Source organism: Cetorhinus maximus, chromosome 29 (genome assembly GCF_964194155.1).
Source record: "Cetorhinus maximus chromosome 29, sCetMax3.hap1.1, whole genome shotgun sequence".
NCBI classification, from domain to species: domain Eukaryota; kingdom Metazoa; phylum Chordata; class Chondrichthyes; order Lamniformes; family Cetorhinidae; genus Cetorhinus; species Cetorhinus maximus.
Genome location: NC_135907.1, coordinates 23462392 through 23480072, shown reverse-complemented (window position 1 = coordinate 23480072; position 17681 = coordinate 23462392). Strand labels below are relative to the sequence as shown.

The 17681-nt window shown below is 41.9% G+C and overlaps 1 protein-coding gene across 9 annotated transcripts in view; it reads left to right on the top strand.

The window, feature by feature from the left end:
* The window catches only part of tnrc6ba (trinucleotide repeat containing adaptor 6Ba), a 149218-nt gene that overhangs the window by 54174 nt on the left and 77363 nt on the right, over window positions 1-17681 (top strand). The window contains exon 1 of one of the 9 annotated variants that reach the window (XM_078531797.1): window positions 7567-7743. The exons of the other annotated variants lie outside the window; for them this stretch is intronic. Coding sequence (XP_078387923.1) covers window positions 7739-7743 — 5 coding nt within the window. The 5' untranslated portion in view covers window positions 7567-7738. Of the gene's footprint in view, window positions 1-7566; window positions 7744-17681 lie in introns of those variants that run through there. 9 annotated transcript variants of the gene reach the window in all.

Here is a 17681-nt window from a genome sequence, read left to right as displayed (position 1 = left end):
CAGTGATTCCATTTGAACAAGGTTATCGTCCAAGGCTAACTTCTCCTGAAACGCTGCAACTTGGAAATCAGGAGATCTGGAATTTAAACATTATTATTTAAGCAAAAAGCTTGCCAGCTGTGCATTTGTTGTTTCATTTCACACTTATGATTCTGATAGCCTAGTTTCTCTTGATGCATTAGCCTAAAAGCATAACTGTTTATTTGAGTCTGATCATCATGTAAACATAAGTTTCTGTGGGCTGCCTAATAAATTTGATGACCCACCAGAAAGCTTGCGTTTCTGGGCTGAGTGCCATTTCTTTTTGCTTGTCTATGTTGAGCAAATCTTGGCTTGGTCATCGCACTGAGGGCCACTGCTCAGCAGGGTGGAAAGAAACTGGTCATCTACTTTAACTTTTTCTTCTCACATTGTACCTTCTGTCAGGAAACCTGTGATCTGGATTGTGCTGCTCTGGTGGATGTTGTGCTGAAAGCACTGGCTGACATTAGGAAGTAATTGAAAAGCCGAACCATAAAAATTTTAAGCATCCCTGTACCAGAATGAGGAACAGTGTGACCTTCACTTGATCAGAAATAAAATTGAGTTAGGTACAAGGGCCAGGAGATATTCTGTTTTACTTCCATAACTTGATATATGAAATTAATTGTTTAAACAATGATCTTTTGGCTATTGGAAACTGACACAAAAATAGGAAGACAGGGTGGATTTCCTCACCTCCCAATAAGTATTGGAGAATTGTGGCAAGTTTGAGTGGGCAGTGCAGGCAAGGAATTGGGTATGTCGTCTATGTCTTGCATTCAAGGAGTGGAAGGAAGCAAGAGATTAATAAAAGCTCCTGTAAAAGTCGGTCAGGAACCAAAAGCACCAATACAAGGGCCCAACTGCATTTATACAATGTTTCCCCACTCCCCCCTCAGACTACAGGCAATAAACCAGTATTGTGGCTAACTCTCCTTCCCTCTCCATCACCTCAGGGATCCTGAGGCAATTTAGCACCCTTACAAATGCCCTTGCTATATTCAGCCAACTCAGCAGATGCCAGGGCTTGAATCAAGGAGCTTCCTGACCTCCTCGATGGCTACTCTTGCACTAGAATGTAGCAGCATATTCTTAAGACATTATGTATTTGTAGATGTGTTGCAATGTTTGTGACAGTGATTGTTGAAGTATGTAACCTGAGGTTAGGAATGGAGCTTTGAATCACTTGAGTGGGCTGCTTTGATCTCAGAGGGAGTTGGATAGCAGACAATGCCATGTGAAACTGTTTAGCTACCTTTTTATTCTACAGTAAAATGCAGTAATTGATATATTTTACACTACACACCTGCAGTAGCTCAGCAACACATTGAAACTGTTGGAATTATTCTAGTTTCAGACCTACGTAATGCTGGAAAGGTATTAAAAAAACTCAATTGTAGCAGTCACTGCTATGGGTGGAGCCTACACATTAGATACTACGTACATGGAGAGTGAAGAATTAAAAGCAAAGTATTAGAGTCTTGGAAATTGAGTGAAAGCAGTGTTGAACAGATGTTGTAGAGTGCATGGCATTGTCTGTTGTTTAGACCTCAAAATAATACTGCAATATGGTTGTTTGACCAATTGGTGAAGTTGATCAAGCTGGTGGTTTTCTAGTGGGAAAGGATACATCCCAAGTAACTCATTTAAAAATGAGCAAATTACCAGTGAGAAGGAAAGTTAGATGAACATTTTGTCTTAAGTTAGGGAAGGCCACTGAAACAGACAATCCATGTGGATTCAAGAGGCAGATACATTTTTAGCAAGAGAAAAAGCTAAGGGGTAGGGTGAGAAGGTGGGTAGCTGGGATTGTTCTAATAAAAAAAGCCTCGTTTGGCCTTAAGGGCCTTTTCCTGTTCCTAAAAATCAAAAATGTTCTATACAATGTAAGGTTCAAAGAGAACGGAACAGAACACCCTGTGTACCAGTGTACCATCTTATAAGTCCCTTTACCCTGATATATGCAATACTGGACATATTGTTTTCTTGCCAATTTCTTCTGTTTAGCTGTAGAGCAGAAAAACTGCAGAGCCTTTACTGCATTAGTTTCGCCAAGAAAAACAGCATTTTTAACATTAACCAGTTGAGTACTGAAGGGTGATACTCTGCTTTTCAGTCGCACAATTCGTTTTGCTCACACTGTATGATTATTCTGTGCCAATATTGAATCTTCTGCTCTGATGACTGCTGCACTGCCTTGGATTAAATGAAGAGGTTCATTTTATTTTATTTTTTAACTTTCTGTGGAATGTAATCTCTTTTGCTTCCTGTTTTCCACAATGAGACCTTATTGCTGTAAACACTTCATCCATTTGGTTGTGGAAATGCTGAAAATATTCCTCAGATAATGGAGCAGTTTGTGTCTGAATGCAGCCAGATTTGGGCTAGTAAGGGGCATGTGCCACACAAGTGTCAGGCAGTGACCACCTCCAACAAGTGTCAAGCCATTTCCCCATGATGTTGAAAGACATTATCATCACAAAATCTGCTACTAAATCAATCCTGGGGGGCCATTTTTGACCAGAAACTTAACTTGACCAGCCACATAAATACACAGGCTACAAGAGAAAGTCAGAGGCTGGCTATCCTGTGACTAGTGACTCACCACCTGACTGTCCAAAATCTTTTCATTGCTTTTCATCAAGTCAGTAGTGTAATGGAATACACTTGACCTGCCTAGATGAGTGCAGCTCAACAACACTCAAGAAACTTAACACCATCCAGGACAAAGCAGCCCATTTGATCGGCACTGGATCCAACATTTTAAACATTCACTTCCACCAACACTGGCGTACAGTGGCAGCAATGTGTCCATCTATAAGATGCACTATAGCAATTCACCAAGTTTCTTCTACAGCATCTCTCAAACCTGTGACCGTTACTAATTACAAGAGCAGCAGGTGCATTGGAACACATCACCAGCAAGTTGTCCTTTAAGTTTCGTACCATCCTGACTTGAAAATATATGGCTGTTCCTTCAATTTTGTTTTGTCAAAATCCTGAAACTCCCTTCCTCCCTCCCTAATTGTATTGTGAGTGTGCCCACGCCATGTAGTGATTCAAAATGTTGGTCACTGCCCTCTCTTGAGGGCAGTCAGGGACAGGCAATAAACCTGAGTGTTGTAGCTAAATGAGCCAATTATATCACAGAAACATGGCTTTTATTATCTTAGTTTCTGTCCTGAAGATGCTCATTCTCTCTGTGTTGTGGGATTTTGCAGTCTTTGAAACTCTTACTTTGTTCAGGTGAACATTTCTCCTATGTGAGTTGACTTCTGCAGTATTGGAGACAATACAGCAATGTCTGATCCTGGCATCTGTATCTCTTTCCAGTTGGAGCCACTGGGCAGTGTGATTAGCACTGGCAACTTGGAATTAATTTATTTTTCTTCTATGTCTAGGCCAGAGGTATGGAGGGAAATTGCAGAACCCCTGTAGCAGAAATTGGAAGTGGGACCTTGTGGTCTGCCTGGCTCAACACATTACGATTATTACTTCTACCAGTTTGGCTATACCAGGAGCTAATAATGAGCCTCCTGACTCTTGGTTTTTCAATCTCAATCCTAAAAACCATACATCATGCAGATTTAAACTGCTTTTACAATATGTTAAAACTGTACTCATGGAATTGGTAATAAGCCAGTGATAGCCCCATGGTATTTACAATCTACTTGACAGTGGCTATTCTCCTTATCAAAAATCAACTGCCTTGTGGTGTCAGCAATAAATGTGAAATGGAAAACTCTTTAACCTCCATTGCTTTAATGCCAAACCAAAGTGACTACCATAAATATATGAGATCTACAGTTTGTGGATGTCTGCAATGTTGTTGCCCACTCTGTACCAGATTTGCAAGCCACTCTCGATCTGTTCAATTCTGTGTACAAGAAACTTGGCCTATCCTTGAATGTTGCCAAAACAAAACTCCTATCAACCCACACCTGGCCAGCCAAACGTTCCATTTCCCATCTCTGTTGAAGGAGAGATTCTGGAATATTTTGAGCACTTCACATACCTTGGCAGCTATCTCTCTCAAAAGGCCACCATTGACTAGGAGATCGACACTGGATCAGCTATGCCAGCTCAGCCTTCTACAAACTACGGCAGTGAGTGTTTGACAGCAAAGACCTCTACAAGTCACCGATGTCCTACTGTCAGAGCAGTTGTCGTCACCACACTCCTGTATTGCAGTGAGACCTGGACTATGTATCAACAACACGTAACAACGCTAGAGAAATTTCATCAGCAATTCCTTTGCCAAATCCTCCAGATTCGATGGGAGGCCCGTAAAATTAAGGCTAGTGTCCTCCTGGAAGCCAGTTCCACAAGCATTCTGACAAAAATCCTGCAGAATCAACTTTGATGGACAGGACATGGTGTCCAGTTGGCCGTAAATGGTCTTCCCTGCCAGGTCCTTTTATCCCAATTCTCAAATGGCCAACGTTCTGGGGAAGGACAAAGAAAACTCTCCCGTTGAAGTACGGCACCATTGACGATAATGACTGGGAGGAGCTAGCTACCAATCGTTCAGAATGGTGACAACTTGTCCATCAAGCTGCAACACGCTTTGAATCACAACATCTTAATGATGAGGCAGAACAGTGGCAAAGAAGGAAAGAAGAGGAAGCAAATCCTGTACCCCAGATCCCACTACCTCTTGGGACATCCTTCCCCATATCCCAAAGATAGCGGGTCTAGAATCAGCCTGTTCAGTTACATGAAGACCCATGTTTGAAATTTGCAACCCTGAGTTGATACAATCCTCGAATCGAGGGACAGACACCACGACAAATAGGCCAATTTGGCAAATCCATTCAGACAAGCTTATTGCTGGTTTTCAGCCGGCTGTGTAAGACCTAGGTATCTATAGCAGTGGCAGAGATCTTATCACAGCATAAAAGCAGCTTCCCTATCACTCCTTGCAATGGTCATAAGTTCCTACATTTACCAAGTCCAAAGTCAGGCTGGTGAAAGGTAGGGGCATATTTGTTTTGTTTCTGATCAAAATTAATTGTTAACCTTAATAATTAATGTCATCTCCTGGGGTAAGTGCAAAAACTGCTTTCATCTTAGCCTGCGTTCAGTTTGCATTTTAGGAAATGCCTGTACTGAGAGATTTAAAACTGGGTTAATAGTGTACATAGTAAGCACTGGGTACGCACATGGACAAATAAATATTCACACTAACGGAGCTTGAAATGTGCAACCAGATCATGAGGCTTAAAACTTTGTGGTGTTAATTGAGCACAAATACAATTCTCCTGAGTCTCCTTTTTTCTGTTGATGTTCATCCATCAAACTCTCCATCAGAACAATTCTCCGCTTTCAAAATTGTTCCCGCCCTTGCCTAACTCTCAAATGCAAGTGCCCTCCAATTTAGTTTGTTTTTCAGGGTGGAGGTGGTTTCTCTCACATTGCTTCTGGATTTTCAGGGATAGCAGGAAACAAAATTATTTTTCTGGCCTTTTTAATTATAATTAATTTATAAAAATTATCCTCAGTGAGACCTCCTCCATATTTTCTGTTTCTTTGAACGCATTTCCATTGCAAAGTATAAGTCACATAAAAATTGAAAAGCTAGCCTGAAATTAGGTACTTGAAAATTCAGTGCGGAGCAGCATCAAGAACTAGAGGGCACAGATTCAAAATAATTGGCAAAAGGAGTAAAAATTATGTGAGGAAAATTTCTTTCACCCAGAGGGTGGTTGGAGACTGGAATGAACTCCTGGAGAGAGTGGTGGAGGCAGGTTTGATCAAGGTATTCAAAAAAGAATTGGATTGCTACCTGAAAAGAATTAATGTCCAAGCTTACAGGGATAAGGCAGGGGTTTGGGACCAGATGGAATGCTCTCTCAGAGATGGGCCGAATGGCTGCCTCCTGAGCTGTAAAGATTCTTTGATTCTATGAACAGCAACTTGATGGTGAACTCTAACATGCAAGTCTACCAAGCCTGTGTCCTTTGTGTACTCCTCTGTAGTGGCAAGACTTGGATAACATACTCTAGGCAGGAGAACAGTAACAGGAGGATGAAAGAAAAGGAAACAAATCCTGCACTTCAGACCCCACTATCTCATGGGACATCCTTCCCTACCCCACTTAAACAGTATAAATTCCATCACATTTCTACTTCTCTTTAGCTGTGAAGAAGAGTTATACGGGCTTGAAACATTAACTCTGTTTCTCACTCCACAGATGCTGTTGGACCTGCTGAGTTTTTCCAGCATTTTCTGTTGTTAATTTAGATTTCCACCATCCTCAGTATTTTGCTTTTATTATAGAACAGTTATCACCTTTGCTGTCTCAGATGTATCCTTGGTATCTCTTAATGGGACAAGGTCACCAATTCTGAAGGACTGGAGCATGCTAATTCCATCAACATACAGTCATAATTAAGTCAACAACTTTTGTCATGGCTCAGCCAAATTCATCAGATGGATGACGGCCATACCTTCTGTACAGTGAAGTGGCCATGGGGCATGACCTACTGGACATCCATATCTCCACTACAAGAACATCTGCAGGCAAGATATAAAGATAGCAGACATTGATGCAGACAACTGGGCAAAATCCGCCGATGGCCGGGACCTCTGGAGGCTGACTGCCCAGTGGCACATCAGAAGACATGAGGAGAAACTGAGGCCAGCGAATCCTACACCACCTCGGGCCACTACCTTTACCTGCAGCAAGTGCAGCAGAGACACGCTCGAGTGTGGTTCTGAGCCACCACACCAAATAATGTCTAACACAGGGTTGACCAGTAAGGTGCAAACCATTTGTCTCATGAAACTGAAGGCTGCCAGGTAACAAAAATACTGTGAATAATGAATACATGTGAATACATGAATAATAGTTAAATGAGATTAAACTTTTAATGCTACGACGTGAAAGAAGAAATATACAGATTTGGGCTCGGCATTGTTTAGGGAGACTTGTGCCCATTTTGAGCTTGTTCGTATTTTAATGAGATTAATGGGGTGTAACTTGACCTCAGCAAAATGGGTCCAGTTTTGGGAGCAACATCCAGATTACACCTAAGGAAGGAAAAGCAGGCCTTTAGAGATTTGCAAATGAGGCTTTTCCTCCCATTCTAGAATGCTGGGGGAAGGGGCTCCAACACTAGAGCCCCCAGGAAACTCCTGGATGAACAGCAGATTATTGTGACCAGAACAATAAAATTGCTGATACTGGTAATTCATATCTTGCAGTGACCACACAATGGGGAAAGTTCACGTTGGTGTCTGTGGGTACTGCAGGCTGAAAGGAACAGAGAATGGTGCTGCTCATCCAGATGTCAAGTGGAAAAGATAACTTTGCAGCAAGGCAGTGTAAGAGTTAACAGCGTTGCTAAGTTGCAGAGTGCTGGTGCTGTACGCAGAGGGATTAACCTTACAGAGTCCTACTGCATGTTAGAACATGCAGCCTACCAATTGGAGTGCCTCTACTCTCAGGGAAGGTGGAGCTAAGCCTCCTCCTCCTCCTCTTTGATTGATGGGACAATAGATCACATGACAGCCTCTCTCTGAAGGTCACAAATAAAAGCTTCCCACAGAAGCTGGCTCCTAAGTTCCTGCCAAAATGGCCGCCACAGTCTCAACTGGCTTTTGAACGTTTGTTTTTTAAAAAAAGAAAAAGAATCAGATTTTTTTGCTTTAATTTTCTCCTTTTGTTTTTGCCTCGAATGCCTCAACTTGCTGGATCCTTGCACTGCTGCACTTTATGAGGTTTGTGGTTGATTCCTGTTTCTGTTGACTGGGTGTTTTTTTTACAAAAAAATTTTCCAAGAACACTGTTTAGACTGTCTGGCTGCAAACAGCTATGGGGTTGGAACCTGGAACCTGGCTTAAAAAGGCCACAGCCATTTTATGCAAACGGGTGGGAGGGGAGAAAAGATGGTGGCTTTAAACTTTAAAGATGCTATTCCTTTGCAAAAGTCAACAAGATTGAAGATTTAGCGAAATGCAGCCGTGCTGCAAATTAGCAGCCACTGATGCATTTTCATTGCGATTAAGTCTTGTGTGACAGATCAGTGAACACCCAAGTTTTTTTCGAAGCAGTTTGCTCCCTTGTGCGGTTTATCACTTCTTGAATTAAATGGTGAGACAGCAGAGGGAGGATTGTCCTTGCAACCGTCGTTTGGCTACGGAGAGAGGTTTTTTCTTTGACGGGTAAAGGCGATTTCTAACCAATTGGCATTCGTATGTAAACTGCCGAGTAACTGGTTAAACTTATTTATAGCACTGCGGGGAAGCCTGGCTGATTGTAATTACAAGGGGCTTGTTGGAAATCAGCGGTGCATAGCTGCTAATAGCTAGAATGTTTTTAATTTTAAATCTGTTATGTTTTATAATATTGTATTTGCATTTTTTGTTTGAGTAGAGCAACCAGCTACAATTTTTAGAATTTTTTTTTTGTTACAACTGATTAGCCAGCTACTGGGTCCAGGAACTGCTAGCCTGTTTCACCGGCTGCCCAGCTAACCCTGAAATCCATAGTTGTGAGCACGGTTGGCAGACTCTTAATTCTTCGTGCAAATCATTAAGTTCACAATGGGTTTATCTTGCTGTAACTGCTGCACCATAAGAGTGCCTCTAAAATGTGTGCGCTCACAGTTTTCTAGGTCCTGGCACAAAGTATGATATCTTATTTTCGGCTGTCGTATGTTCTGCTGCTTTACTTACCGTCGGAGGCCGAGTGGTGGGTTTGGGGCGGTGTGGGGGGGGGGGGGATGGTTAATGCTGCAAGTGGTCTGATGGATAAAAGCAGTTGTCTTGGAATTGAAAGGTCATAGGTTCAAGTATGTGGGTCTACGAGGCACTCTAATCTGCCTGCCTTTTCGTCTCTTCAGGCAGCAGTTGTTCAGGAATGGTTGCAATAATGTAGAAAATGATCTCTAGAGGGAGGAGAGCAGGATTGCGGAGGGGGGGGTGTGGGGATGATAGCAGGAGGAAATGTCTCCCCATTGCAGGGCTTCTGCTTTACAATTATTGGCTGGTCGATCAATGTTCATTATCCTGTCACATAGAATTTGGCAGAATATGTATTTTCTGTGTCTTTTTTTAAAGTTATTTGAGAATAGTTTAGCATTGCCGCCATTCTATAAGAAATCAAAGGTTGGGGTGGGGGAATTAATTTCAGGCTTTTTTGATTATCCCAGAATAAACGATCAAAACCTAGTGCAAGGCACCAAGAGTGAAAGAGTTTGTTCACAAATGCTCAGCTTTGTTGATAGTATCAGTAGGCTGTATATAAAACACATAAAAATGGAATACTATGTAATGTGTCCATCTTTTTCAAGTGGAATCCTGTGTGGGATAGATCTAGATTTTTTTTGGTAAGGGATGGACGTGATGAAGTGAAATGATGTGTACTGAAAATGTTAGATCCAAGTCATGGTTATGTACTCGACTTTTTACAGGGCTGCAGTAATTTTATTTTCAAAACAGATTGTTTGTGGCATGCGTGAAGTTTTGAATTTGCAGTTGTAGGTTGCTTATTCCTGGTAACAAAATCAAGGACTTGTATGCATGAACCCTGATTGAGACCCATACTGCACCTGCTTGTTTTTGGCCATTTTCAAGGAAGCATTGACCCCCAAAGATTCGTACCTCAAACCCAATCTCTGAATCACAGCATGTGGAAGCTGATTTATCCTTTAGGAGTGGGCATCAACCTTGACGTGGCTATTGGGCACCAGTCGCAATTTTCATCTGTCTGTTGGCATTCTCTAAGCTGAATCTGCACTCTGTGCTACAAGTTACATGACATTGTACTACCTGATCCTCACTGATGCCACTGTTTCATATGAATGCAAGGACAGTAAGTGAGAAGCCGGGAGAGCACTCCATTCCCAAGATTGAGGGGATGGGAAAAGGAACTTGTACGATCAGCTTCACGCTACAAAAATGCGCTTGGTATTATTTGGTCCCATTGTGATCTGATCTTGGCATAGACTAAGCTGCCTTTCGATCTGAAGAAAATTTGCTCTGTTGAGAAGCAGTTCAGTGAAGCTGAAAGGCCAGACAGGGGGGTGATTGGCCTCTGATCTGTTTAGTGCTTTATACAGCTGCACATCTGTAAGGTATTCAGAGCTGGTGGTTCTGAGTGAGCAGTTGAAATCTGGAGGTTGAAATTGCCTTAAGCAAAACAATACTTCTGTATGAAAACACTCATCAGTTTTGTGTGATCATGGCAGAAATTAATAACAGGCTAGTGCTTTTTTTCTATGCAGATTTTCAGAACCTATACATGTATAGGTGTGGTATGTTAAATGTAGATTGGATGTCTTGACCCAGTTCCTTGTGGGTGTGAGCCCACAGCATAAAACTACGCTGAAACTTGCAGAGCTGAGCAGCTTCATGCAGAGAAGCTGTAAGGTTATAAAAGATGGAAGTGAAACATTGGAATTAAGGAGCTTGGGAAGAATGACAGCAAAGAATAATGATCTGTACTGTGTATGTTGCACTCCACCTGGGTGGAAAAGAAGAATATGAGCCTTCCCTCAGTTGGCCATCCCTGTGTAGATGAGCAGGGAGCTTTCAAATTATTTTAATATGATATATAATATCATCATAGATATCCATGATCTGAAAAAGAATTGTGTATGGATGTGCCAAATGATTGATTTGGAAATCTAATATTCTATCAATCAATGCACAAAATTACAGTTAGAAAAGCTTATAATAAAGCTTATAATTATACATTGCTCCCTTGGTGCCAAGTGGCCGCAGTTTCGTCATGTGGCTTGCAGCTTGTGCAGACCTAGCCAAATGACCTGCAGTTGCCCAGCCAACCTCCATCGTTCAGCTTTCTAGATACAGATACCCTTACCACCCATATTGGTAAATATTTCAGTAGCTTTGTGTTAGGACCATGTACATTCTATTTTGACACAGCTGATAGACAGAAAACTGCAGTAACTTGACTGGGTTGCACATTAGCAATTGCCCACCTACAAAGTTTACTCTCTTTAAGGTAGTGACTTGATTCTAGGTGTGTTTATTATACTTATCTGAGGTCGTCATCCTGTAAGTGAGAGCCAAGGCAGAACACTGATGGTTCATTATACCTTGGGGGCATCACAGTTGAGCCTTGACCTGCACTCCTGAAGTCCAGAGATGTGCACTTCACTACAACTGAGTGAATAGCAGCAGAAGTCGTAATTTATTTCTTTAGTCACCCCTTGCCAGGTGATACTAAGACTGGCTTGAGCCCTAGCTAAGGTCAGTGATCAAAGCTGAAATGACACCAGCATTTACTCACTGAACCGTTGAGTGAACCTTTGCGGCTTTTACGATTATCACAGAATCACACAGAGCAGAAGAGGCCCTTCGGCCCATCGAGCCTATACCGACTGTGAGAAACACCTGACCTACCTACCTAGTCCCATTTACCAGCACTTGGCCCATAGCCTTGAATGTTATGATGTGCCAAGTGCTCATCCAGGTACTTTTTAAAGGATGTGGGGCAACCCACCTCCTCCACCCTCCCAGGCAGCGCATTCCAGACAGTCACCACCCTCTGGGTAAAAAAGTTTTTCCTCACATCCCCCCTAAACCTCCTGCCCGTCACCTTGAATTTATGTCCCCTCGTGACTGACCATTCAACAAAGGGGAACAGCTGCTCCCTATCTCTGCCTCTTCATAGAATCATGTAATACAGAAGGAGGCCATTTGGCTCATCGTGCTTGTGCCAGCTCTTTGAAACAGCTATCAAATTAGTTCCAATCCCCCGCTCATTTCCAATAGCCCTGAAATGTTTACCCTGCCAAGTATTTATCCAATTATCTTTTGCATGTTACTATTGAATCTGCTTCCACCGCCCTTTCAGACAGCATATTCTAGATTATCATAACTCCCTGTGTAAATAAATTATCATCTGCCTTTATTTGTAGTCCCTGCTTGTCTCCTTTGGCTCAGCTCTTGCCCACCTTGGTTACAGTGCATTTACTTTTGGACTACATGCTCTTCAGGGTAAATCAGAGTCCTGCTGAGTAAGCAACTTCAAACTAAAATAGTTTTCTAGCACGGTATCCTGCCATTACTGACTACCCTAATTTAATCTCACTCAGGGGTGCTCAGTTACCAAAAATAATAATCCTTAGTTTGGGGTCCAAAAACATAAACTTTATACCTTAAATTATTGCTCCTTGACTGTTGTAAACGAACAGACACATTGGAACTACAATTGTGAGAGTGAGTTTTTATTGTAATAGCCTTTATGATAAAACTGATTACTGGCCAACAAACAAGTAATCCCTAATCGCTTTCTAATATCTTATGAGGGAGGATGGTTATAAAAGTGGCATTGTTTTAATTGGTTTCATGTACACTTGGATTCCATGTGGCACTATGGTGTGCCAGCATAACAGTATATTTGTTTATTGCAAAGTTTTCCTTATTTTGTGGTAATCTTTCAAGCACATATAATTTTGTATTATAAATTAAATATAGCAGAGAAGTAGATGACTGAACAGTTAGGGGTTGTGTTCTAGAGTTGAGATGCCATTTGGTGTAAATAGCAACAGCACAGAAGAACCTTGGATATGTCTGTCTTGCTGAAAAGTCAGCTTGTAACACACAGCTATTTACCATAGAAACAAAAGTAAAAATACCTGGAAAAACTCAGCAGGAACATAGCCCTGATTTAAGATATTCTCAGTCTTGGCATAGACTTCGATTTGCCATTGACCACCCTGCTCTTTTTATCAGTGATTTTTTTTTTTAAACTTGCCCCTCTTGGACTTCCTAATGTGCTGTACTGAGTGCTTTTTTTTCCCTCAGTCCTCACAATATTGAAATCAAGACATATCATACTGGATCACATTCTCACTCTTACCATCTCTAAACTGTGGCACTCCTTCCCTTCTTTGCTTTCCTCCTGCAATCTACTGTGGACTTTTTTAAAAACCCAAGCCTTGTGTCTGCAACCTCATTTTCTCATTACTGTTTCCAACATTTGTGATTTCTCAGTAATACTTCAAAAGAAAAAGTACATTAGCTGAGCATTTAATTTGTAATTGATTCCAGTTGAATTATTCAGCAGATCCTGAAATTGAAGGAATTAGAAGCAGGGAAATTGCTGTGTCTGCCCAGCTGAAACGGGCAAAATTTCTTTCATGGACCGACAGTTCTGTCTGCTGCTTGTTCTCTGAGACAGGTGGAATATGGAGATAGAATCACTGGCACCTATTTAAATACATGCTGTGAAGAGGTGCTGAGGATGACCAGGATATTGCACAGTTTAACATTGGGGCATATAGTCAGTAACCAAATAAGCTCCAAACATCATTGCTGAGATATTTTGATTTGATTCTATCGTATAAACAGTATGAGACCTACTTAAACTTGGTAGCAGAGTTTGATTCAGACACAGTTTACACTCATTTAAGCCCATATGATTTTAAAAGGAAACGGCATTAAAGTCTGATATTTCTTTTTCCTCCCCTTTCCCTCACTTGAGGATAGGCATTTTCTAATTGCTACCTGTTTCTTTGAGAATGGGATTGCTTTGCATTTTCTCTCATGATGTGCTTCCTGGCTGTAATATTTTTACAAAAAATCAGTGTTGCAGATGTTTTAGGAGCTGGAAAACCAGAAGGGGTGTGCTGCTCGTGAAAAGAGAGAACCTGTAGAGGCAGGGGAGACATGAAATAGATGAAAAGGATCATATTGAAATGGGAAGCAGACACAGATATTTTGGAAAGTTTATATTTTTATTTTTTATGTCAGGGAGGTTATTGCTAACGATTGCAAACTCTTTAGGAATTCTGATTGGGTGAGAATTCTGTTTGAGATCTGAGCTTAGGAAACTCCAATTGGCTGGGAAGAAAGGGGGTGGCGGGGGTAGAAATCAGCTAAGGCTCCTGCCCTAGAACCAAGTGGCTCCAGCTCTAAGCATACAAGCTGGGTGAGGACAGGATTTGAAGTTGGCTTTGATTTCCTCCACACTTAGGCTGCTGCTACTCCCCAGCTAGGTTTGCAGGTGAAGGACAGCAGCGTGACTAAGGTAGCAGAGCTTGGCTGGTGCCTATGCAACTGTAGCTCAGTGAGAGGCAGTACCCTGAGATACAGCACCTTGTGAGGGGAGGGGTGCAATTGGCGTTTTAAAAAAAAAGCTCAAATTGATGGTATGCCTGTCTCAGTGTTACGAATGATGGATATTATTAAAACCCTGGAATTTATCTAGACTGCCATGTACCTACTGTACAGCTTTTGCATGCCTGAAATTGTTTTAAATGGGTCACTAAGCAAGCATTTGAAATGCATATATCTCTGCCACTTACCACAATGTAGCTGCTTGGCTTTGTGTTTTCTAACTCTGTCCTCCTCCTATTTTGAGCTGACGCAGCATTTTTGTGTCTCCCTGATTGGCCATATCTGCTCCCTGCCATTTTAGACTGAACCTTGGCTGATTTGGCCGTTTGCTCATCTGAGTGGGTGAGAGAGATTGTGCAGCAGTGCCTTGCAGCGATATCATTAAAAGAAGGTGGGTAAAATGAAGAGCTGACTTCATGCAGAGAGAATAGGTTCGCAATGCAAAGGATAAGGGTGAAACTGGAATTTGGCAAGTATCCAGGTACACTGCTTAGAGGGAGAGGGGAATAAGTTGGATGGCTGCTAAGTGGAAGTACATTATAAAGAAGCAGTGTAGGCTGACTTGGTTGTGGGTGCATCAGTCTGAGACTGGCTACATGCAGGTTTATTCCTAACCATCCAGATGGCTCAGTGCTGCTGCTTTGTTTACCTGGAAAAATGGAAGGGTTTTGTAAATGGCTTCCTAGAGAAAAATAATTTTAACATTTGTGGAAAAACAAAAGAGTACGAGTTACAGAATGAGATGCACAGTACAAAGCATATGGGAGGGAATGGAAAGAGACAATCCTGAGCAGAAGTAGAAAAACAAGAGCTGCAGTTTTAGGCAGGGCTGTCATTCTGTTTGAACAATGCAAAGTTAAAGTATTGTGTTTGCACTGTGCATTAACTACCATTTCCTGTTTCTACTGCACCGGTGAGTTTTGAGGAAAATTGAACTGATTTGGCCTTTTCAGTTGAAGTTTGGGTTCATTGCTAATATTACAGAAGTGGAATTTCATGAAATTGGGACAAAGTCACAGTTGCCCTGGATCAGCCACACACACCCATCAGTATGCATGGCACTACCCTATTGAGGATTGTACCTGTGATTCTCTCAGGGGTAGATTTGGTCCTGTGTGCCTATCGTTTGTGGACTTCTGCCTGGATTCAGGTGGACTGGGTCAGTTTAATCTTTCAGAACAAACACATAGCAGACCTGTTATGGGTTGTAGCAATCACCAGATGAGACGGGTCTGTTTTTATTTGCTCTGATATTTGTTGCTGTGAGGGCATTAAGAATGAGTAAGGTAGTGTGTGACTAGTCATTGGTAGGACCAGTCCGCATAGAAGTAGCAGCTTCTCTTTTTGATTGATAAAGAAAGCCTCGCATTTATATAATGCGCTTCATGACCACTGGATGTCTCAAAGCACTTTATAGCCAATGAAGTACTTCTGAAGTGTTGCCACTGTTGTAGTGTAAGAAATGTGGCAGCTAATTTGCACAGCAAGCTCCCACAAACAGTAATGTGATTGTGACCGATGATCAGTTTCTTGTAATATTGATTGAGGGATAAGTATTGGCCAAGATACTGGAGATCGCTCCCCTGCTCCTCTTTGAAATAATACTGTGGGATCTATTGCACCCACCTGAGCAGGCAGGTAAGGCCTTGGTTAACATCTCTGAAAAACGACACCTCCGACAGTGTGATGCTCCTAGAGTACTGCAGTGGAGTGTCAGCCTTGATTTTTGAGCTCAAGCCCTGAAATGGGGCTTGAATCCATAACCCTGTTATTCTGAAGCAAGTGTGCTACTAACTGATAAACCAGCTGGGTTTCACAGTAGTTTGGTGTTTTTTTTCTACTGCTTGTCCACAAAATATCAGAGTTACTAAACCCTGTTTCACAATTGGGAGTGAAATCCATGATCACTAGTTGCTAGTTCAGTACCATAATCTAGTCTGTTGTACTTGCTGGGTGAAGTCTGCTGTATGATAAATGGAAGAAAGAAATTACTACGTCCCACCATTGGAGTCTTTTCTTTTTAGTTTTATCTCTACGTGTCATAGCTGTAATTGTTTCAACATTAGCAGGAAATGTCTTAGTGTCAAGTGTTCCAGGATGTGGCTGCTGCGCATAAGCAATGGCCAGAAAGATGTCTGTTTTTACCCCAGCAGTACATGTTGTTGGTTAAAATTTGAGTCGGGCTCCACTGTGGAGTTCAGCTGTAACTGCTACAGCCCCTGGGAGCCTCTCTTCATTTGGGCCCTGAATTGTTTTATTTAAGACTTGACTGGGTAACTTTTGCTTAAGAGGGTCTTGGAAAGGATTTTGGATCTTGTTTCAAGGGAATGACTTTTGTGTGTCACTCGCTTAGCCGATACCTGTAGTGAAGGTCGGCCCCATTGTTTATGCCTAGACCTGGAGTCCAGACCCAGTTTCCTGTACTTAATTAAACCAGCGGCTGTAATCTGCATTTATAGGTCTGGGTTTTGTCTCCACTCTGCTGCTCTTTAGTAATGTGCTAACGCTGCGAGGATTGTGGCTGCATTGCATTGCTTTGTTAAAAGCTTTGTGTTCTTGAGCTTCCATTGCAGAGCTGTTAGACTTTTTGATTTTCAACCACAAGTGAATCTTGCTTTACTCGAGCATCCTTTGTCGATGGGAATTTAAGAACAAAATCTTTTACATCAGATCACTTTATTATGATAAATGTTTATTTAGTTTTCATTAGCAGGGATTTGATTGTAGTTATCGCTTTTGAGTGTCAGTTGTGACTCAGTTGGTAGCACTCGCCTGAGTCACAAGGTTCAGGATTCAAGTCCCACTCAAGGGCTTGAACCGAAAAATCTATGCTGATGTTCATTGCTGTACTGAGGAAATGCTGAGATCCTGTCTCCCTACTTGGGTGGATGTAAAAGATCTCATGTACTATTTCAAAGAAGAGGCAAGTTATCCCCTGATGTCCTGGCCAGTATTTATCCCTTAAGTTTATCGGGTGATTATCAGATTGCTGTTTGTGGGAATTGGCTGTACGCAAATTGGCTGTCATGTTTCCTAGATTACAACAGTTACTGTGCTTACAAAAGTACTTCATTGGCTGAGGAGGGGAGGCGGTGACGTAGTGGTTATTCCACAAGACTAGTAATCCAGAGGCCCAGGATTCTGCTCTGGGGACAGGAGTTCAAATCCCACTACGGCAGCTGGTGGAATTTAAATTCAAATAATAAATCTGGAATTAAAAGCTAGTCTCAGAAACGTGCCATGAAACCATAATCGATTGTTGTTAATCACTAATGAGATATGCTGTCCTACATGTGATCCCAGACCCACAGCAGTGTGTCTGACTCTTAAATGCCCTCTGAAATGGCCTAATCCACTCGGTTGTATCAAACCACTATGAAGCCTAAAAGGAATGAAACCGGACAGACCACCTGACATTGGCGTAGGCACTGGAAATGACAATGGTTGTCCCACAGACTAGTCAAGCAACAGCCTGTCATTGGCTGTAAGGTATGATTTGGTAAGAATGACTATGTTCCAGATGCCACCATCACCATCCCTGGGTATGTCCTGTCCCATTGGCAGAG